The 24,684-nt window shown below is 37.6% G+C and overlaps 1 protein-coding gene across 1 annotated transcript in view; it reads left to right on the top strand.

The window, feature by feature from the left end:
- The window catches only part of LOC121368966 (RNA polymerase II-associated protein 3-like), a 31,199-nt gene extending 7,163 nt beyond the window's left edge, over nt 1-24,036 (top strand). The window contains exons 4-8 of the mRNA XM_041493737.1: nt 3,614-3,718; nt 5,164-5,619; nt 7,460-7,557; nt 12,775-12,869; nt 20,209-24,036. Coding sequence (XP_041349671.1) covers nt 3,614-3,718; nt 5,164-5,619; nt 7,460-7,557; nt 12,775-12,869; nt 20,209-20,309 — 855 coding nt within the window. The 3' untranslated portion in view covers nt 20,310-24,036. The remainder of the gene's footprint in view (nt 1-3,613; nt 3,719-5,163; nt 5,620-7,459; nt 7,558-12,774; nt 12,870-20,208) is intronic.
- Nucleotides 24,037-24,684: the final 648 nt, after the last annotated feature.

Genomic DNA, 24,684 nt, shown 5'->3' with positions numbered 1-24,684 from the left:
ACGGCCATTCTGCAGAACGCCACGGTTGTTCGCGTTTAGTCTCTACATGTCCGAGCCTGTCCTAGCAGCACTGGAAGATTGACTGCCCCACTCTAAGAAGAAATAGGAAGCGGGGTCGGCCCCCTACTACTCTTTTTCTAGACTTTACCTTGCTTTATAGTGATACCATCTCGTATCCTCCGGAGTCGGGCCCGTCTGCACCACTATACGAAATCATGACGACTGGACTATACCCTAGTCTGATACTCTCTCTCGTTCAGACGGATCCGGCTTCTCAAGATCTGTATTTCAGCACAGCACTATACACCTTCAACGTCTATCGACTGTCAATCTAGGGGTTTTCTTGACGGGATGCAACCCATCTCGTCCCTTTAAGCTGTGCACCCAAACGGCCTTAACGAGGCCGCTCGTGTGGACATATCGATCAGACTTTAAACTTTTAGATCTGCGTTCAAAATTTTATGTCGAAATTACTTCTTTTTTAAAATATTATTAAATAGTCTGTTCCTCTCTTCTTTCTCTTATTTAATTTTGGACTGTCCTTCTAAAATGCTCCAAATTATATAAATATTTTCCCGAGCAGTCAATTCTTTTTATTTTTGGCTTGTAACCTATTTTTTTTATTTATTTATTGTATTAACTTTTTTACTAATTGCTATTTTCAAAATTCTGCCCATTTTCAACCCCCCCCCCCCCGTCTTATCTTGTGATAATCAGAGGGTTCCTAGTCTCATCGGAGCCAGGATGACAACCGGTTATCACGGCTTACCATGGACTCCACGGAACACTGACACTGATCTCCTGCTGATCCTGATTTCAGAGCTTCCAATGGGTCCTGATGGGACCACACATGACCTGGGCACCACAGGCAGCCAGTACTTCCAACGCAACCATTCGGCATGCTGTTCACTGCTTTCTATGGGCTGCTTAGAGAGAAGACACTGCTCACACAGTCTTGACAGTCACACTTTCACAGTGACCGATGGGAACTTCCACGGTTCGATGCATCACAGTTGTCAGATGTCCACTTTGTTCTATTCTGTTTATGGTGTCAAATGTTTAAGGCGGGAGATGACCCGCATGAACTTTGTTCGGGTTGTCGTGGGCCATATGAGGAGGACACCAGATGTGTCATTTCCTCTGCCGAGTTTGCCACTCGTGTGTATGCCGTGGCTCCATGAGCGAGGAAGGTGGTTACAGGTTACACCATCCACAACCTCGGTTGTTCCAACTGGTGTGCGTGGATCTTATCACCAAGGGTTTGCAGAAGAAAGGTTTTTTCTTCCCAGACCACAGAAGCCATCTTGAAAGCTCAGATTGTCGACTACTGTGGCTTACAACGTCCGATGGCTTTGTTTCCACTGATGGTGTATCCAGCAGAAGATTCAACTTTATACTATTTGGTTGCCTCGTTTGGCTGATTTTTTAAATGTATTTACATACATCTTTGAAGCTGAAGGGGTCAACCATTGTGAACTACGTTTCGGTGATTGTCACTGTTCATGATGCTGCTACCGAAACGAAGTTGTTGGGTATCCCTGAGATCCACAAGATGAGTAAGAGATTCAAGCTTTAAGTTCAAGTTCAGCTTCAGCATTTTCGTCCACGAAAATGGGACTTGAGTCTTGTGCTACGAGCCTTGTCTACCATACCATATGAGCCTATCGAGTCGTCTTCCTTACAAGTTTTGACACAGAAGACAGTCTTTTTGCTGGGGTTCGCCACGGCTGCTCGTGTCTCCGAGATCCATGCGCTAGATGTTGCTTTGGTCCAGTTTCACAGAGATCACAGTGCGATTACCTTGGGGTTGCTTATGAAGTTTGTAGCGAATAATCAGCTGCCTGATTAAGCGCCTCTTTCATATGTGGTTCCAGCCCTCTCCTTCACTGTGAGTCCAGCGGATGTTGATGACTTGGCTTTGTGCCCTGTGAGAGCCCTGCACCACTACATTGAGAGGTCTAGCTCTTGTCGTCAGCATCACAAGAGCCTTTTTCGATCCTGTAACCAGAGTCATTTGAAGGATATTACGAAGAATACTGTGTCCACGTGGATTCAATCTACTATCCTGAGTGCCTATCAGAAGGCAAGTTTGCCTACTCCTTCAGCTACTAACCCGCATGAGTTATGTGCCTTGGTGCCATGATGTTACTGCACTGCAACACACCCATTCACCACATTTTGGGATACGGACTCCATCTATGCCAACTTCTATCTGAGGGATGTCTCCACGGAAGATGTTGAAGGGTTTCATCATCTGGGTCCTGTTGTTGCTGTGCAGACTCTGGTGAATACAAGCCGTCCTCGTCGTCGTTGAAGTGTCTGTCGTATTCTGGACTGCACACCGAGATGTTCACCTAATCGATAATTGAGGACTGCTTAGACTTTGGTTCTTTTGCGCACTGATGCCGGAACCTTTTTCTGGATAACATTTACCTTGTACTGCACTTGGTCATATGTTTTTCTTATTGGGCTAACAGTTCTTTGGTGTACTGGACAAAAACACTCGGGGGACTGTTTAGTTCAATGTTCTGATGGATGCACCCATAACGTTGTTGCTAGTTATTATTAACAACTCAATGCATTAGGAGGTTACCTAACACATGCATCCCTGGTGGCTACGCCTTCCCACCATGTCAGAACCTGCATGAGATGTGGCTTTCCGGCTCCAGTTCCATGTGTTTCTTGGGGCTGTACCTGCCACTGCTGACGGATGCCACCTTTCTGGTTGTTGTTGCTAACATCACCTGCATTGGTCTGTGACGGGCATCCCTTGGAGGAGGCCTTACCATGGTTGGTCTATTCTTCCACTTGTCAGACTTTATCTGGTCCTTGGGGAGAAGACAGATGCATCTACGGATTCCGGAACCCACCGCCTTCTGTTGAATGCTGCACTTGTTTGAGGGCAGGTAATGTGGAAAAGAAATGAAGAAAACTTGAGGTGTTTTTTCTTTTATAGATACTACAACTTTACTACATTATCTATCCTCAAGGATTTATTCCTGCCCGAGCCTTCCTGTTCTCCGTGCGATGCACTCAGGGAAAAAGAAGGAAGTCACGTGACCGGAACTAGAGGGAGCATACAGTAGAAGAATTTAGGCCATCCCATTGACTACTAGCCGTAAGGGAGGGGTGGGGGTGGGGGGTGGTGGATTGCACTTGTTTGAGGACAGGTAATATATCTATAAAAGAGAAAACACCTCAAGTTTTCTCCATTTTGGGGTACTGCAAAAACGTGGATGACCTACATGAGGTGTATGAAAATGAATATGCTAAATAATAAAATGTAAGTACTTTAGTAATGGTTTTAATAGGGACAAATATGTAGTAGTGTTTAAAAACTAGCAAGTCATCACAAGAACTGCACGTTAACAAAACACTTGTGTCTGACACAATAACTGTTAAAGTTAACCATCACAAAAACACTTCTAAGAAATCTAACATGATATTTAAATCAGTTCTCAGATCATATTGCTAGGATCCTCTTTACTCTTGCATCTTTTGATTTATAGGTAGATAGACTCACATTTTTCCAGGATGTTAAACAAATGTTCATGTCATGTATTTACATACTGATGTTATGCTACTTTTACGATTAGTGTGTGAACTGTTTCAGGAAATAGCTAATAGGAAGGACCAGGGACTTAATGTTTCATCATTTGTGTCATCAGAGAGAGGTGTTGTCAAGCCAGTGTACAAAGCTCCTGAACAGAGGTCAAAGGTCAGATATAAAGCCTGTATAAATGTATTCACAACAAAGTTATCTTTATAAACACAGCCATTTTGTATTGTGTTTCTCCTTACCTGTCTGTCTTGTTTCTGAGTTGTAACCGGACGTTGGCCTGGTTGAGGACAGTCACGAACACTTCCAGTCAGGTTATATCGCTCCTTCAACCTTGAAATTGTTGAAGGGTGCACTTGAAAATTCCTAGATACCCGTTGTTGCGAAATGCCACCAATCAGCATTCCTAATGAATGCTCCCTCTGATCATTGCTGAGTTGTGGCATTGTGTCACACTGACTTATCCAACAATCAATCTGTGCCTTTTATGCATCCAACATATGCAGTGTGCACATGCAAAGTATTGTGAACATACTGCACACATTTTCAGTTTTCCACCAAATTTTGAGTTTTCCCATTTTGTGATAATTGCACGAAAAGATCCTAGTTATAAACTCGGAAAGCCACGTTGACATGCTTTAATACATCTTAGCATGTTATAGTAATACATTCATAGATATACATTAGATATTGGTTTTAGTGTCGCATTAAAACCAAATTGTGTTTTCAAAGTGTCAGTATATATCTTTGTTATTATTATTTGTGTTCTTTTTGCATATTTTATTCATTGTGAGTCTGTATAAAATTATATCCAACAAATGAAATATTGTTGTCTACTTATAGTCCTTCCCACAGGGAACACATTTTTTTATACTATGGAATTTACTACATGTTATTTATTTCTGAGCTGATTGTTTTCTAAATTGCACGTAAAAGTAGTAAAAATAATTAGTTATTTCTAAAACAATTAAACTTTTATTCTTACGTCAAACCAAACTGAAATTATTTACTAAAAACAGTTTTGTAACTATAGTCGCAGCTTATATATATATATATATCTTGATGAACCAGTTCAAATATAATTATATTACCTAACCGCAAAATCAGCCATTTATGATAAAGTTTTCAATCAGAAAATTAAACCATAATTATAATATTTATTTGATTATGTTTAGTGCTGGACTATAATGCTGGCACGAGTTCTACTTCGAGGGATTATTACTACACTATTCAATACAATAAACTCTTACATATAAACCTCGTGCTGAAGGATCCCATCAATGAAGGGGAGCTAACCTATGTAAGTCATGTCTTATAGATCTTATAAGCGACAAGCCATTCAACACATGGACATAATACTCTGGAAAACAGTAAAATTGTGAAATAAAATGGTTCTGCCATTGTTTTTTTACATACAGATTACAAATGTATGTCTTGTAAGTTGCTAATGTCGATGGAAACCTGTTGGTGGTGCACGGTGTTCCCAAGCTCTTTGTTATTAAGTAACATTACATAAGTAACTACATTCTCTTTGTTTAGTCACTGTAGTTAGAAACTCTGATGCATGTATAGGTGACGACCATTACTTGTTTGGTTCATTTTAGAAACCTCTTCGCAGACTAAACATTGAGGAAATTGGACATGTAAGAGATACTGGTGTGAAAGAATCAGCCAAGAAGAACCAAGTTAAAAAACTAGCCACTTGTGAAGATAGCCATTTGCTGGATCCACTTATATCAGAGAATACCACTTGTACCCAGAATCCAAATTCACAGTTACAAGGTTTACAGTTACAATGTTCACAAGGTTTACAGTTACAAAGTTCACAATTATCACATTCACAGTTGCCTGCCTTGCAGTTAACAAAGTCACAATTACCAATCAATAGGTTTGGATCAGACAGTGCTGACTGTTTGAAAGCAGATAACAGGCCGAGTTCCGGCACTTCCGTACAAGTGAATTCTGACATGGACAGAGGTGTTCCCCAGTCATCTTTCCAGTTCCAGGCTGATTATAAAGTTCTGAAGAACAAGCCAGAAGCATTTTATAAATACTTCAAGGTGATTTATTTTGGTGTTTATCTCAGTCAGTCTCTTGTAACTGTCTTGTTGTCACGAGAACAGTTGAAAAACACAATTTTCAACAATAAACTTCAGTGTCAATCAATACCGAGTATGAAGTTAATCTTCTTGGTTTATATTGTCAACTAATTATAGTCTAATTTGTTCATAATTTGTTCATAATTATCGTAGTTAAATAAAAATAAGACATAACTGATGAACTTGTTGCAAGATTTTGTATATGTAGATTGAAATGAATCTAAGTGGGAAGTGCTTGGGCGACCCAAAATAGTGGCTCATTTCAGATTGTCTGACCCAGGCGTCTTGGGAACTAATCTTACATAAAAGGTTCAAGTCAGTGTTTCAGTCTGGTGGTTCAAATACTGAAATCTGAAACCTGTCTTGTTCAGTGAACCATCAGGGGCCGGATGAACACCATCAGGGGCCGGATTACTTTTTGTTCAGTGAACACCATCAGGGGCCGGATGTCTTTTTGTTCAGTGAAAACCATCAGGGGCCGGATGAACACCATCAGGTGCCGGATTACTTTTTGTTCAGTGAACACCATCAGGGGCCGGATGACCTTTTGGGAATCGAACTGGCAATTATTTTATGTTTATATTCGCACAATGGATATGTCTACAACAAAATACTTGTAAAATGTATTCCACAATGGATGAAAATTATTATAAACGACAATTACATGTATAGCACTGTATCACACTGACTTTGAGACATACATGTATATTGTATGTATCATTATATTGCTGTACTAAGTCAGTGTATCATAGCATGGGCTTCGTATTACAATATATAGAGACTATTTCATGGGTTTTTTCGAATACGATTTCTATGTCAACGAGTGATGTATGAAAACCATATTTTCACAATTTGCGAAGCAATGAGTGGAAATATGGTTTTCACACATCACAAGTTGACATAAAAATCGTATTAAAAAAATCACTATGAAATGGTCTATTTATTATATACATATTCCCTAATTTTGTAATAACTTTTTGTTAATATCTTTCACTTATTAAACACGTAATGCCATGCTATATTTCTTTGGATGGAACTTCTCCAGAAAATTTACTTCACCATAGACTTTTAAAAATAAATTTGAATAAAAATTATCTTTATTTAATTATTAACAAACATACCTGACAAAGCGATCCTCCAAAACCACAAAACAAAACGAATCGAACGCGGTTAAATTTGAACTTACACTCAATGACAGGACATTGTGTCATCATTTGGCTTTGTATTCAATGTGTTTTAGATATTTTATCGTAATTGCACTTCATATCCATTTTTTATAATTACAGTTTAAATAATAAAAAAAATAATTCAGATGTGATCAGATGCATTGGTAATCATCAGACTCCATATAAGCGTATACAAATAAAATGTGTTGAGTGCGTCGTTAAATAAAACATTTCCTTTCCTTCCTTTCCAGACTTAAATACGAACAAACAAGACAAAGGGAGATAATTTAATCATGAACTTTTACAAAAAGTAAATACGATTTCTATATTGTGACTGTAGCTAAAATACAGTGAAAATATGACTTTGCACCGGATATCACTTTGATGGTTTCTGTAGATTATATATTTCATTGCTATGAATATACTAAACTACTGTATTACTGACTTTGAGTATGGATAATCATATTTATCATTATATCGCTTTCTAAATGAGTGCGCCATAGCATGGGTTTCGTATAACGATATACTAAGTATTGTATCATATTGTATCTTTACACCTCCAGACAGCACACACCATCATGATATGGGAGTGTTTAACACACCACTTGTAGACATTTTACTTGTTTATTTTGTAGCAAATTGAGCCGTCCAGTCTGTCGACATTATTTGGTCATGCCATTGATGCAGATATAATTTTGAAGATATTTACCATATTCAGGGACTTCTTCATTCCGTGAGTATTGCCGGCACTGGAAAATAGGAGCAAAGAATCTAAGAAGTGTTTAAAACATTTTACACATGGAAGTGCACTGGATTTACATTCGCATACTATTCTTCTTGGCTCACATTCATTACTGTTGGAATTACTTACTTATTTATTTGTGACATACTTCGTTTCCCCCAAACTATTAACACACAAAATAAAGCACCAGCTTGGCACATTTCATATTTTCTTAGGCCCGTAGCCAGCATTTCAAGTGGAGGGGTGTGTTCAGCTAGGTACATGTATACTGAACAAAATAAGAAACTTCTGCTAACTTTGCTTGAACATAACTTGATGAAAACAAACCGGGGGAATAATTGTTATATATGCGTTTAAAGAGTGTTCCATGATGCATCGTTTGGTGCAAAAATCATAGCCATAGGTTAACAAACTGGGAGAAATTTTGACCAAGTGTGGTAGGGGTTAAAAAAAAAAAGCACCCACTTAATAATGAGTATGACCACCTCTTGAATTGACCACTGCAGTGCATTGCAGGCGCATAGAATTGACTAAAGTGTTGATTTCTGCCTGTGGAATAGTGTTCCATTCCTGAATGAATGCTTGACGAAGTTCGTTGACATTAACGGGTGGGTTGGGACAACGCCTCAATCATCTGTCCAGACTATCCCAGATGGGGTTGAGATCAGGACTTTTAGTGGGCCAGTCATCAATGAAATCAATGTTATTTGTCCTAAGAAAATTTACAGTGTCTCTAGCTGTATGAGAGGTGGCATTATCATGCTGAAAAATCGAGATGTTGGCGTTGTTATGGAACAGGAATGACGTGATGAGCGAGAATGTCATCGTGGTAACATTGAGCATTTAAATTGCCATCAATGACGACTAGTTGTGAACGATAACCATGGGCAGTGGCTGCCCAGACCATGACACAACCCCCACCCCCGAAACGATCTCGTTCAAGAACACAACAGTCAGCATAGCATTCATTTCTCATACGGTAGACGCGCACCCTGCCATCACCACGTTGTAAAGAAAATCTGGGTTCATCCGAAAAAAGAACGGTATTCCAGCGTCGCCGCATCCAACGAGTGTGTACACGTGCCCAATTAAGACGATTTAGACGATGACGTTGCGTTAAAACGCATCCGGCGTAAGGACGTCGTACATGTAAACTGTTCTCCTGCAGACGATTACGAACAGTTTGCCCACAGATTCGGTTATTATTAAGCCCAGGTGTGTTAGCAGCAGTAGCAGTGGCAGTTTGGAATCGATTGCGCAAATGCGTATTCATACTATAGCGGTCTTGACCACACGTAACACGTGGACGTCCATGACGTGGCAAGTCATTGGTGCTTCCTGTCTTTTGAAATCTTACACAAAGATTTCGTATCGCTCGACTAGAACTCCCAACATGCCTTGCATCGTCTTCTGTCGACATGCCAGCATCAAGCATGCCAATCGCCCGTTCTCGTAAATTATTGGGTATTCTTGGCATACTAAAAATGCTACAATGTAAAAAACTTTCACTTAACAATGTCAGTAAGACAAGTAAAACAAATTAACCGAATACTACACGGGACATGTCGAACCATGCATGCACATGCAAATTGAATTTCACGTTGTCGACGATAAACAGTGCAAAAATAATCGATAAAATTCATGAATCCTGATAATACAGCTCAAGGCTAATACTACCTATATAATTTCATTACACAATGAGTTCTTTAACACAACAAATACTATATGTACAAATCGGAAGTTTCTTTTTTTGTTCAGTATATTTGCTGGGGCCTTTTTAGATAGAAAGTTGCCTGATGGGGTGAAATGACTGAGCTTTTTATGAGGGTCCAGGGGTATGCACTCTCGGAAAATTTGAAACACGTTTTCCTGGCATTGAACTTAAAAATTGATATTTTAAAACAATGATTTTCGGCTATTTTCTAGGTTGTATTTTTGTTATTAAGGATTTTTTTTTTTTTTTTTTTTTAATTAAGATAATGAAATTCTAGCACACAACAGGAGTTAAGGTATGATTTCTAGTGTATTCATTCTGTTTTGTATGGTTCCTAGTGTATTCATTCTGTTTTGTATGGTTCCTAGTGTATTCATTCTGTTTTGACCGGCCTCGGTGGCGTCGTGGTAGGCCATCGGTCTACAGGCTGGTAGGTACTGGGTTCGGATCCCAGTCGAGGCATGGGATTTTTAATCCAGATACCGACTCCAAACCCTGAGTGAGTGCTCCGCAAGGCTCAATGGGTAGGTGTAAACCACTTGCACCGACCAGTGATCCATAACTGGTTCAACAAAGGCCATGGTTTGTGCTATCCTGCCTGTGGGAAGTGCAAATAAAAGATCCCTTGCTGCTAATCGGAAAGAGTAGCCCATGTAGTGGCGACAGCGGGTTTCCTCTTAAAATCTGTGTGGTCCTTAACCATATGTCTGACGCCATATAACCGTAAATAAAATGTGTTGAGTGCGTCGTTAAATAAAACATTTCTTTCTTTCTTTCTTTCATTCTGTTTTGTATGGTTCCTAGTGTATTCATTCTGTTTTGTATGGTTCCTAGTGTATTCATTCTGTTTTGTATGGTTCCTAGTGTATTCATTCTGTTTCGCTTGCCTTGGTTGGAGTCATTTATTTTTCTCTTTCTTAAATAATTGTTTTAGTGTGTTTTATAATGACCATTCAATTGGATTCCTCATGTTTTTTTTCTGATGTGCTCGCCATGTTGGAAACGCATTGATGTTTTATTTCTGATGTGCTCCCCATGTTGGAGACGCAATGTTTTATTTCTAATGTGCACGCCATGTTGCAGACACGCCATGTTGCAGACACGTTGATGTTTTATTTCTGATGTGCTCGCCATGTTGGAGACGCATTGATGTTTTATTTCTGATGTGCTCGCCATGTTGGAGACGCGTTGATGTTTTATTTCTGATGTGCTCGCCATGTTGCAGACACGTTGATGTTTTATTTCTGATGTGCTCGCCATGTTAGAGACACAATGTTTTATTTCTAATGTGCACGCCATGTTGCAGACACGCCATGTTGCAGACACGTTGATGTTTTATTTCTGATGTGCTCGCCATGTTGGAGATGCATTGATGTTTTATTTCTGATGTGCTCGCCATGTTGGAGACACGTTGGTGTTTTATTTCTGATGTGCTCGCCATGTTGGAGACGCGTTGATGTTTTATTTCTGATGTGCTCGCCATGTTGGAGACGCGTTGATGTTTTATTTCTGATGTGCTCGCCATGTTGGAGACACAATGTTTTATTTCTAATGTGCACGCCATGTTGCAGACACGCCATGTTGCAGACACGTTGATGTTTTATTTCTGATGTGCTCGCCATGTTGGAGACGCATTGATGTTTTATTTCTGATGTGCTCGCCATGTTGGAGACAATGTTTTATTTCTAATGTGCACGCCATGTTGCAAACACGTTGATGTTTTATTTCTGATGTGCTCGCCATGTTGGAGACACGTTGGTGTTTTATTTCTGATGTGCACGCCATGTTGCAGACGCGTTGATGTTTTATTTCTGATGTGCACGCCATGTTGGAGACACGTTGATGTTTTATTTCTGATGTGCACGCCATGTTGGAGACACGTTGATGTTTTATTTCTGATTTGCACGCCATGTTGGAGACATGTTGATGTTTTATTTCTGATGTGCACGCCATGTTGCAGACACGTTGATGTTTTATTTCTGATGTGCTCGCCATGTTGGAGACACATTGATGTTTTATTTCTGATGTACTCGGCATGTTAGAGACACATTGATGTTTATTTCTGATGTGCTCGCCATGTTAGAGACACATTGATGTTTATTTCTGATGTGCATGCCATGTTGGAGACACATTGATGTTTTATTTCTGATGTGCTCGCCATGTTGGAGACACAGTGTTTTATTTCTAATGTGCACGCCATGTTGCAGACACGCCATGTTTTATAATGACCATTCAATTGGATTCCTCATGTTTTATTTCTGATGTGCTCGCCATGTTGGAGACGCATTGATGTTTTATTTCTGATGTGCTCGCCATGTTGGAGACAATGTTTTATTTCTAATGTGCACGCCATGTTGCAGACACGCCATGTTGCAGACACGTTGATGTTTTATTTCTGATGTGCTCGCCATGTTGGAGACGCATTGATTTTTTATTTCTGATGTGCTCGCCATGTTGGAGACACAATGTTTTATTTCTAATGTGCGTGCCTTATGTTGGAGACACGTTGATGTTTTATTTCTGATGTGCTCGCCATGTTGGAGACACATTGATGTTTTATTTCTGATGTGCTCGCCATGTTGGAGACACAATGTTTTATTTCTAATGTGCGTGCCATATGTTGGAGACACGTTGATGTTTTATTTCTGATGTGCTCGCCATGTTGGAGACGCATTGATGTTTTATTTCTAATGTGCACGCCATGTTGGAGACACGTTGATGTTTTATTTCTGATGTGCACGCCATGTTGCAGACGCGTTGATGTTTTATTTCTGATGTGCTCGCCATTTTGCAGATGCGTTGATGTTTTATTTCTGATGTGCTCGCCATGTTGGAGACACAATGTTTTATTTCTAATGTGCGTGCCATATGTTGGAGACACATTGATGTTTTAATTCTGATGTGCTCGCCATGTTAGAGACACATTGATGTTGTTTTATTTCTGATGTGCACACCATGTTAGAGACACATTGATGTTTTATTTCTGATGTGCACGCCATGTTGGAGACACGTTGATGTTTTATTTCTGATGTGCTCGCCATGTTGCAGACGCGTTGATGTTTTATTTCTGATGTGCTCGCCATGTTGGAGACGCGTTGATGTTTTATTTCTGATGTGCTCGCCATGTTAGAGACACGTTGATGTTTTATTTCTAATGTGCACGCCATGTTGGAGACACATTGATGTTTTATTTCTGATGTGCACGCCATGTTGGAGACACATTGATGTTTTATTTCTGATTTGCTCGTCATGTTGCAGACACGTTGATGTTTTATTTCTGATGTGCTCGTCATGTTGCAGACACGTTGATGTTTTATTTCTGATGTGCTCGCCATGTTGGAGACACATTGATGTTTTATTTCTGATGTGCTCGCCATGTTGGAGACGCGTTGATGTTTTATTTCTAATGTGCTTGCAATGTTGGAGACACAATGTTTTATTTCTAATGTGCGTGCCACATGTTGGAAACACATTGATGTTTTTTCTTCTTTCAGAGATGGCCTCGATGTTCTGCAGTATGTCCATCACCTCGCTCAAGTGAACCGATTTGATATGGCTCTTATGTTTTTGTCACCAAAAGAAAAACAAGGTCAGTTGTGTGTGTGTGTGTTTTTTTGGTGGATTTTGTTTTTTAATATAAATTTATTGTCCCCATGTCATTTGCTAGTGATACGGTTGAGGTGTTTTGGTTTATTATCTTGAATAGAAGCCTTTCTCGATTAGAAGCCTGCCTTACATAAAGGCCAACTTCTGCTAATTATTGTAGTTTGTCAGGTTCATGATCACAATAGACTGCATTTCTGTTGCATAATGTCAAAAGCTTACAATCTCATACATGTAGGGAGAACGGGAAAGGAGAAGCGTTTTTAATTTCTCAGTGAGATGAGAGGTTTTCAGATGTACAACAATATTTTTGGAAGCTTACACTGGAATATGATGTTACAGTATGGCTATGTTAGACAATTTGGCATGCAAAAAAAATTAGAAGCCTGCCAGCGTCATTAGCCGTGTTGCAATTTAAAACTATGCTGTATATTAATACAAACTGTTACATTATTTTAGAACCGAGTGTCTGTCAGCACGCTTTCCTAACTATAGTTAACTGGGTTTTCATTCTTGTGGAAGACCTGGTTGGCCGAGTGGAAGTGTAAATTGCCGAGGTTTGTCATCTGACACTATCAAGCGGAGAGACATCTTTGCCCGTTATAGGAATAATTAAAATATTACATTCATTATTGACATTCATTGCAAAAAGAGTTAGAACCTTACTGGAGAAATGAGTTATAAATACTACCACCCTTCACCCTTACTGGAGAAATGAGTTATAAATACTACCACCCTTCACCCTTACTGGAGAAATGAGTTATAAATACTACCACCCTTCACCCTTACTGGAGAAATGAGTTATAAATACTACCACCCTTCACCCTTACTGGAGAAATGAGTTATAAATACTACCACCCTTCACCCTTACTGGAGAAATGAGTTATAAATACTACCACCCTTCACCCTTACTGGAGAAATGAGTTATAAATACTACCACCCTTCACCCTTACTGGAGAAATGAGTTATAAATACTACCACCCTTCACCCTTACTGGAGAAATGAGTTATAAATACTACCACCCTTCACCCTTAAAATGAATCAGAAAAAGTGGGAGTCAAGCTGCTCATTTCTGAGATAATGGGTAGCATCTATGACTACCCTAGTTCCGCACAAAATTCAAGTACTTTTTTTTACAGGTACCCCATACATGTTTCAAGCACAAGGCTACTTGATACAGTGGTACTAGATGAAATAAAATTGCATACATCTTTTGCCCAGATTAATTTTTTTTTTTTTTTACAATCAACACACTCACATTTATCACTAATCACAGGACTTGTGGTGTTCACTTGTCTATCAAACGTTTGGTGCACCTCGAACTTTGACCCAGCCGGAAGTTATTTGGTTTAGTACTATACCGATACTGATAACATACATTTTTCAAAAAGTGTCCAGCTAAGTGTTTTTATGACAACCACGATCAGGTGTATTCTGACATAAACTGACAACCTCACTGAAACTTTTGTTTCTACAGTACAACCTAATATAATGTACACCTCATAAGGCATATATATTGTATACAGTTTTGTACAAATGCAATATGTCATATTAAACAACAAAATGTTTTAAAATAACATTTCTGGATATATTTACTGTCAGTTGGATGTGTGTACTCCGGCATATATGTAGAGACAACAAAGATAGTCAGAGTACCTCTACCCCCTTTAAAGAATTCCATTAAAACACATGCACTTGACCGACCCCTAGATTATGAAGACCTTAACAGGCACATCAAAGAAATATCACTATTAAAACAATAAACAATACACTGTCTGAGGAAGGAAACACCAACATGACTGTACCTGTATGAAGTAATGACTAATGTCCGGAACATTAGTGTTGGGAGGAAATCATGTATGCTGGGTGTGGGTGCCTTCAAGTTACCAGGTGTGGGAATTTCAAATCCATCGGCCATGATGATTTTCATAATGAACCATCAAAACCATTGGCAGCCACCAATATTCCTGACTATATTTTATTTATTGCCTACTGTAGTTAGATGTTTTAATATTTGTGATATCTGGAATTATCATGCAGCTTTCACACATTTATTTTTGATTAATTACTGAAAAAAACCCTGTTTTTAAATGACATAATTACCCGAACATCTATTTTCTTACATTATTTTTCAATCCAGATGAATACAATATGTATATTGGATGTATTTCTACAATCTGTAATCCAGCATTTTATTTAGCTAGTAACATTGGGTAATACAGCTTTAAATTATCAACTTACTCCAAGGCAGATAATTAAATCTAAAAAAAATTGGTTCTGAATCTAGTATAAACTTAAAATGCTCTTCATGAGAGCAAAGTAAGTGATTATTTTTTAAAAAGTTGATCTGGAGATCTAAATAGCTTATTGTTATGTATAAATAAGAACATGAAATAAGAACTGCTATTAAAATCTTAGTTCAGGTGGCTTATATATAATATCATATTTAAGAGCAGTTTTATATGGCAAGTCAAATACCATGTAAAAAGAAATATTGAAATTTTTACAGTATGAATTATAGGCCGAAACCAACTTTTCCTCAGAGCTAACTTTGATTCAAACTCCATTCAGAGCCATGTACAGTGATTATTGTCAATGTCATTGTGAACTTACATGGTCGAGTGACGGCTAATTAATCAACCAGTATAGTTTAATTAAATAAAATGACAAAATCATATTTTTTTAAATTATATATGCACTGAATATGTGCTATTGGGTGTATACTTCCAAATCAAATCCCATAGATGACAATAGTAACTACCTGCAGCGTATCAATTGACATAAACTCCATGGATATAAATACTACCACCCCTCACCCTTCAAGTGAATCAGAAAAAATTGGGGGTCAAGCTGCTCATTTCTGAAATAACAGGTAGCGTCTATGACTAACTTAGTTCCGCACAAAATTTGAGTACTTTTTTAAACAGGTATCCCATACATGTTTCAAGCACAAGGCTACTTGACACAGTGGTACTAGATGAAATAAAATTTCATAATTTTTTTTTGCTCAAATGAAACTATTTTTTTTTACAACAAAAACACTCACATTTATCACCAATCACATGCCTTGTGGCGTTCACTTCTCTGTCAAAAGTTTGGTGCACCTCGAACTTTGAACCAGCCGGAAGTTATTTGGTTTAGTACTTCCATAACACAAAACAGGGAATAATTACTTGTATCCCAAAAGAAGGAAAACCAAATACTATTTGAAAAATTTGCATCCTATAGCTTTACTTAATGTTGATTATAAAATTGCATCTGCAGCAGTTGCTAATCGAAACACAACTATTTTAAGTGATATAATTACTGGAACACAATCTTGTTTTATGAAAATCGATATATTGGAGAATGTAATAGATTAATTATAAATTTACTCCAAAAAACGGAAGATGAAGAAATTCCTGTAATTCTTCTTCAGTTAGATTTTGCAAAACCTTTTGATTCTTTAGAATGGTCTTTTATTAGCATGTTTTATGGTTCATTGGTTTTGGTCCATCGATAGCCCAGTGGTTCAATACCTTTTATTGTGATGTTTTAGTTCCATACTAAATAATGGACATTTGTCTCCTTTTTTTCCAATAGAAAGGGGGTTCAGACAAGGCGACTGCCATATCTATTCATAATAGCAGTTAAAGTTTTAAGTGCAGTGTTAAAATACGACCACAATATTAATGGAATTAAAATTAATAATACAGAATATATTATCACACAATATGCTGATGATACATCCCTTATTTTGGATGACATGGAACAGTCACTGAATAGAGCACTTCTTTTAGGACACAAAGTCACCGCCTGTTCTGGTCTGAGCAGATTTTTATGAAATACAAGCTACATGTATATGGATTGCAGCAAGACGGGGTTGTGGTGTAGAATACAATACAAATAAATATATATAGAAACATGATGGGAAATTTAAACTTCTTGATATTAAATACAATGTAATGTAAGTTGACAACTATTCTGAGAACTTTAGGGTAAATGTCTTATCTTTAAAAAAAAAAAACCTCTTAAAAAATTGGTCTTTCAGAAATATATCAATAATTGGAATAACTGTAATTAAATCACTGGCATTACCATTTTAATTAACATCTTGACGGTACTCCCAGATTCACCACTTCATTAATATACTCTTCAAAAAAAGAAACTTGACATTCATTTTCAAAGTTTAATAAAAACAAACAAACTGGTAGACATGATAGAAGCAACTAAAGATCAAGACGCCATGGGAAGGGGATAACTCTGTACATGTTTGAAACAGTATCTCTGGGAATCCACTTGAAGCATGTACACAGGCATACGTGTGGCATATGTGTGACATTGGCGTGAGCAAAATGTCAGTATCGGTTATGACCACCAGGAGCCCTGATAACATTTTGACAATGGCAACGCATGGAAACAATCAAACGTTGCACAACACATTGTGGAATGTTCTGCCACTCGTGCTGCAGTGCTGTAAGAAGTTGCGGAAGTGTCTGGGGTGGTGGATTCCTCTGGTGCACATGCTGATAATGTCTGGACGTTCTGGCACTGCAGAAACTCCTGACTAACATATGCAACATGTGGTCTGCCATTGTCATGGTGAAATATTCCACCGTTGACGTTCATGTGCGGAATGACGTGATGCTGCAGGATCTCGTCTCGAGATCTGATGCCTGTTGGTGCACCTGCCACATGTACAAGAGCCGTCCTACCACCATGATGAATTCCTGCCCACACCATGACACTGCCACCACCAAAATGGTCAACTTGTTGCACACAGTTTGGAGCATAACTTTCCCCTCGACATCTATAGACACATGTGTGTCCATCAGTATGTGACAGGAGAAAACGAGACTCATCTGAAAACAAAACAGTCCTCCACTTGGCACGTGTCCATCTCACCCTCTGCTGGCACCACTGCAGACGCTCCGCTAAGTGACATGGGGTCAAAATGTTAATTCACACTGATCTTCTAGGGAAAATTCTGCCCCACCAATGGAGGGTTCGGCATGCAAAGTTACAGAACTTCATGATGCACATGCTTCTCTGAGGGTTGCGCTTTTGTGTGTCAGTACAAACATTGACTATGGCAACATTTATGCGAATCAAACATGTTTTCTAGTGTTTTTGCATTACCATTCGCACACTCACTTGATTTTCTTTACGATGTCTTTGATTCTGTAAAAATAATCCGATAGCATTATTTTTACTAGGGCCTCCACAAGTCCAAAATATGGGACTCGAGTACTCAAGGGTCAAACTCGATTGGACCCGAGTACCCGACACCTACACTAGATGATGATGAGATTAAAGAATAAAGTTAAATAGAATTATGCATTTTAATTCCAGGGCTGAACATGGATACCAAATCATGTCATTGTATTGCATTTAGAAACCGGTTGATATATTTAGTGTTATGATGGATGGACCGCCTGTTTAAAAAAAGAAACTAGCGCATGATCTTATAATTATTGTGTCACTTATATCGTTGATTATCTAATCCTGAAATTATTGTCCTACATTGTCCAGTGTATTATAGTTGATTCCACCTTGTGTGGGTACTCGAGTCCTGTGAACAGACTCGAGTCTTGCTAGACTCGACCCGTGCCCGAGTACTCGAGTACTCATGGAGATCCTAATTTTTAATTTTTACTGATGTCAAGTTTCCTTTTTTGAAGAGTATATTTAAAAGAATTACAGTCCATGCTATTTAATTTGGTATGGAATGGAAAAATTGATAAAATTAAGAAAAATGTATGTATATTCCACGAACCAGGACCCAACATTTAACCAACTGGTACCACCTGGGTGTACGACGTTTTTGTTTAACGACACCACTAGAGCACATTGATTAATTAATCATCTGCTATTGGATGTCAAACATTTGGTAATTCTGACTCATAACCATTAGAGAAAACCCGCTATAGTTTTCCTAATGCAGCAAGGGATCTTTTATATGCACTTTCCCACAGACAGGAAAGTACTTACCACTGCTTTTGACCAATTGTGATGGACTGGTTGTAACGAGAAAAAACCCAGTCAATTGAATGGATCCACCTAGGTGGTTCCATTCTGCAATGCAAGTACCTCAAACGAGCACATGCCCCTGGTGGGACGAATGCATGTAGTGATTTTTGTCACGGCCTACATCCCTAGGGATAAAAATTTATGATAGCATTGCTGGACTCGCAGTTTTCTGTGTATATCTACCCGTTTTGTGACCCTATCCCATTTCCACGACAGTTATATTTTTACAGAATTGCTAAAGGGTGACTATTAAAAGCATTGTAAAATATTTTGTCAGGGCATGTAGGAATATGAAACGTGGCGTATTGAGAGTTAATGGATTTGAGAATTCAAATAAGTTGCCAATATTAAAATTCTTTGAGGATTAGGGTCTTATATAACACTTTTTCTTTAACGTTACAAAATACAATTCACACAGTTTTATTTTTCAGTAAAAATTTTACATGAAGTTTAGGGTCAGCAACTCAAATATTCTTTTTGATGGATCGTATTGCATGTTCGTAATACATGGTACAGGTTCTTGTGACAGGCAAAATGGGTTATAAACTAAGTCAATCTAACGGTAGCTGCACAAGTACCTTTACGTGAGCAAGATGAGGCTATGTATTGGCATGTTTTGACAGTCAGTTAATATTAGCGGTCATTTTGCCAGACACTAGATACTGTCTCTAAAATGCCATTGTATTTGCTATTAATAGACCCGATTCAGTCCGAAAGAAGCTATACAAATGTCGAACTCTGCTGAGAATCTTGTCTTCTTGTATTAATTCATAATTGTGTTTTAACAGAAAAATGTAGTGTTTCATTATGTACTGTAATATATATGTTTGAAGCTCTGAATAAAACATTGAATAATAATAAACAATTTTTAAAAAGGTCTCAGGCTGTCAAAAGCCATGTGAATTGATGCAGTAGGTTCGAATCCTGCCAGTTGACACTTTATGTTTTTAAATATTGAATAGAGGCTGGGTCTGAGATTGTTAAGAAAAAAGGATGTACTGTATGTATATGAATTTATGATCTATAAATGTTTACACATTGTAATATGGTTCAGATACACATTGTAATACGGTTAAGATACACTTGTTAATTGTCTTAGGCAAGGTGAACTATTGTATAGGCTAATCTTCAATATCAGTTCATTTAGGATATAGATGCATACAGGACCATCAAACCTCACATGGAGGACCAACTTGGGATGGCAGTGTGTCACGTACTATTACTAGGTTAAAGTGGTACAAATAACGGGCGTATCTATGATGTTTTTGTTTTTATTTTCCTTGCAGTTTTATGTCATGTTTGTTTTTACATTGCAGTTTTAAGTGATGTTTTTGATCACCTGAGAAGACACTCGAGCTCAAATGATAAAGACTTGTCAGCTCTTGCCAGAAGATACCAGTTGTCAGCTACAAGATGATAAACACTTGTTCTTGCTATGATGTACCAGTTGTCAGCTACAAAGTAATGAACACTTGTTAGTTCTTGCTATGATGTACCAGTTATTATCTACAAAGTGATAAACACTTGTTCTTGCTATGATGTACCAGTTGTCAGCTACAAAGTCATAAACACTTGTTCTTGCTATGATGTACCAGTTATTATCTACAAAGTGATAAACACTTGTTAGTTCTTGCTATGATGTACCAGTTATTATCTACAAAGTGATAAACATTTGTTCTTGCTATGATGTACCAGTTATTATCTACACAGTAATAAACACTTGTTCTTGCTATGATGTACCATTTATTATCTACAAAGTAATAAACACTCATTAGTTCTTGCTATGATGTACCAGTTATTATCTACAAAGTGATAAACACTTGTTCTTGCTATGATGTACTATTTGTCAGCTACAAAGTGATAAACACTTGTTCTTGCTATGATGTACCAGTTATTATCTACACAGTAATAAACACTTGTTCTTGCTATGATGTACCAGTTATTATCTACAAAGTAATAAACACTCGTTAGTTCTTGCTATGATGTACCAGTTATTATCTACAAAGTGATAAACACTTGTTCTTGCTATGATGTACCAGTTATTATCTACAAAGTGATAAACACTTGTTCTTGCTATGATGTACCAGTTGTCAGCTACAAAGTGATAAACACTTGTTCTTGCTATGATGTACCAGTTGTCAGCTACAAAGTGATAAACACTTGTTCTTGCTATGATGTACCAGTTGTCAGCTACAAAGTGATAAACACTTGTTCTTGCTATGATGTACCAGTTGTCAGCTACAAAGTGATAAACACTTGTTAGTTCTTGCTATGATGTACCAGTTATTATCTACAAAGTGATAAACACTTGTTCTTGCTATGATGTACCAGTTGTCGGCTACAAAGTGATAAACACTTGTTAGTTCTTGCTATGATGTACCAGTTGACAGCTACAAAGTGATAAATACTTGTTAGTTCTTGCTATGATGTACCAGTTGTCAGCTACAAAGTAATAAACACTTGTTCTTGCTATGATGTACCAGTTATTATCTACAAAGTAATAAACACTTGTTCTTGCTATGATGTACCAGTTGTGAGCTACAAAGTGATAAACACTTGTTAGTTCTTGCTATGATGTACCATTTGTCAGCTACAAAGTGATAAACACTTGTTCTTGCTATGATGTACCAGTTATGATCTACAAAGTGATAAACACTTGTTCTTGCTATGATGTACCAGTTATTATCTACAAAGTGATAAACACTTGTTCTTGCTATGATGTACCAGTTGTCAGCTACAAAGGGATAAACACTTGTTAGTTCTTGCTATGATGTACCAGTTGTCAGCTACAAAGTGATAAACACTTTTTACTTCTTGCTATGATGTACCAGTTATTATCTACAAAGTGATAAACACTTGTTAGTTCTTGCTATGATGTACCAGTTATTATCTACAAAGTGATAAACACTTGTTCTTGCTATGATGTACCAGTTGTCAGCTACAAAGTGATAAACACTTGTTCTTGCTATGATGTATCAGTTATGATCTACAAAGTAATAAACACTTGTTCTTGCTATGATGTACCAGTTGTCAGCTACAAAGTAATAAACACTTGTTAGTTCTTGCTATGATGTACCAGTTGTCAGCTACAAAGTGATAAACACTTGTTACTTCTTGCTATGATGTACCAGTTATTATCTACAAAGTGATAAACACTTGTTCTTGCTATGATGTACCAGTTATTATCTACAAAGTAATAAACACTTGTTAGTTCTTGCTATGATGTACCAGTTATTATCTACAAAGTGATAAACACTTGTTCTTGCTATGATGTACCAGTTGTCAGCTACAAAGTGATAAACACTTGTTCTTGCTATGATGTACCAGTTATTATCTACAAAGTGATAAACACTTGTTCTTGCTATGATGTACCAGTTGTTATCTACAAAGTGATAAACACTTGTTCTTGCTATGATGTACCAGTTGTCAGCTACAAAGTGATAAACACTTGTTCTTGCTATGATGTATCAGTTATGATCTACAAAGTAATAAACACTTGTTAGTTCTTGCCATAATGTACCAGTTGTCAGCTACAAAGTAATAAACATTTGTTAGTTCTTGCTATGATGTACCAGTTGTCAGCTGCAAAGTAATAAACACTTGTTAGTTCTTGCTATGATGTACCAGTTGTCAGCTACAAAGTAATAAACACTTGTTCTTGCTATGATGTACCAGTTGTCAGCTACAAAGTAATAAACATTTGTTAGTTCTTGCTATGATGTACCAGTTGTCAGCTACAAAGTAATAAACACTTGTTAGTTCTTGCTATAATGTACCAGTTGTCAGCTACAAAGTAATAAACACTTGTTCTTGCTATGATGTACCAGTTATTATCTACACAGTAATAAACACTTCTTCTTGCTATAATGTACCAGTTGTCAGCTACAAAGTCATAAACACTTGTTCTTGCTATGATGTACCAGTTATTATCTACACAGTAATAAACACTTGTTCTTGCTATGATGTACCAGTTGTCAGCTACAAAGTAATAAACACTTGTTAGTTCTTGCTATGATGTACCAGTTATTATCTACAAAGTGATAAACACTTGTTCTTGCTATGATGTACCAGTTGTTATGTACAAAGTGATAAACACTTGTTCTTGCTATGATGTACCAGTTGTCAGCTACAAAGTGATAAACACTTGTTCTTGCTATGATGTATCAGTTATGATCTACAAAGTGATAAACACTTGTTCTTGCTATGATGTACCAATTGTCAGCTACAAAGTAATAAACACTTGTTAGTTGTTGCTATGATGTACCAGTTGTCAGCTACAAAGTAATAAACACTTGTTCTTGCTATGATGTACCAGTTATTATCTACAAAGTAATAAACATTTGTTAGTTCTTGCTATGATGTACCAGTTGTCGGCTACAAAGTAATAAACATTTGTTAGTTCTTGCTATGATGTACCAGTTATTATCTACAAAGTGATAAACACTTGTTCTTGCTATGATGTACCAGTTGTCAGCTACAAAGTGATAAACACTTGTTAGTTCTTGCTATGATGTACCAGTTGTCAGCTACAAAGTGATAAACACTTGTTACTTCTTGCTATGATGTACCAGTTATTATCTACAAAGTGATAAGCATTTCTTAGTTCTTGCTGTGGTGTACCAGTTGTTATCTACAAAGTGATAAACATTTGTCAATGTTATTTACAAAGTGATATTTTCAAAACGCAACTACTAGTGATCTTGCGTGGAACAATCCTTGCAACAGCAATTTGACCAATAAAAGAATGATATGCAATTGGTTGAATGAAAGAGTATGGTTTATACTGTGTAATATATCCTGCCAGTGTATTTTGCCAATTCATAGGAGAATATGTTTATAACTGCAAGCTAAGTGATGATTCTTGTATCTCTTCTAACCTGTATGTCAATCACCAATAGTATGTGGTGGACAAATAATCACAGAGGCTTTTGATAAATGACGTGGAGGTGTTTTACATGAAGAGAGTTGTGTAAATAAATACAGATTATTATACGAGCTTGTGTGTTGTACTGATTTTATGAAACGAGTGTCACGAGTGTTGTATAGAGTGAGTGAGAGTGAGAGTATTACAGTACATGAATCCTGTGACGAGTTTCGTAAAATCAGTACAACTCACATGCGAGTATAATAATTTCTTTACTATTCATATTATTATTGTTATTTTTTTTTATGAATAACAAGGGATGTCTCAAAATGTTTTAACCACAACTCGAAAAAGACAACAAAATAGTATTGTGATGTTGCTTCCCCATCATTACACTTCTATTACACGATGTTGTGTATTTATTAACTTGGTTTTGTTGAACCATGTTGATAATGACATGTGATCTGAAAGCGAGATAGATAGATAGATAACAATTTAACATGTCCATATACCACTAGGGGGGGGGTCAAAGACCTAAAGCCAAAATGAGCTCATTGATACTACTCATGTCTGGACAAAAATGTAGTCCAAAGAACAAAATTAGAGTGCTCGACCGAAAGGGTTTTAAGTTAATTTGAGCAATTTAGACAGGCTGCCAAAATAAAGTGCGTCAGACTGTTTACCAAAAAAAGAAATTTGAATGCCGGTGTGCCGGAACATGCTTTTAATTTGTTTTCGGCTGTGGCGATATTGTTTTAGAGGGCCGTGTGCAGTCCCAATATGCACTTAGACCAGGAGGGCACTTTGTTACGTAATACCTCCGTGCGACCGTACCCTCTCATACACACCCGGACCAGGTGTGGAGGTCATGTGGCCAATAGTTACGTAATAACTCCGGTAGAACGGTTTATGACCGGGGGATTTCTGG

Source organism: Gigantopelta aegis, chromosome 3 (genome assembly GCF_016097555.1).
Source record: "Gigantopelta aegis isolate Gae_Host chromosome 3, Gae_host_genome, whole genome shotgun sequence".
Classification (NCBI taxonomy): Eukaryota; Metazoa; Mollusca; class Gastropoda; order Neomphalida; family Peltospiridae; genus Gigantopelta; species Gigantopelta aegis.
Note: the sequence above shows the minus strand (reverse complement) of the source record. Positions and strands in the feature narration are given on the sequence as shown.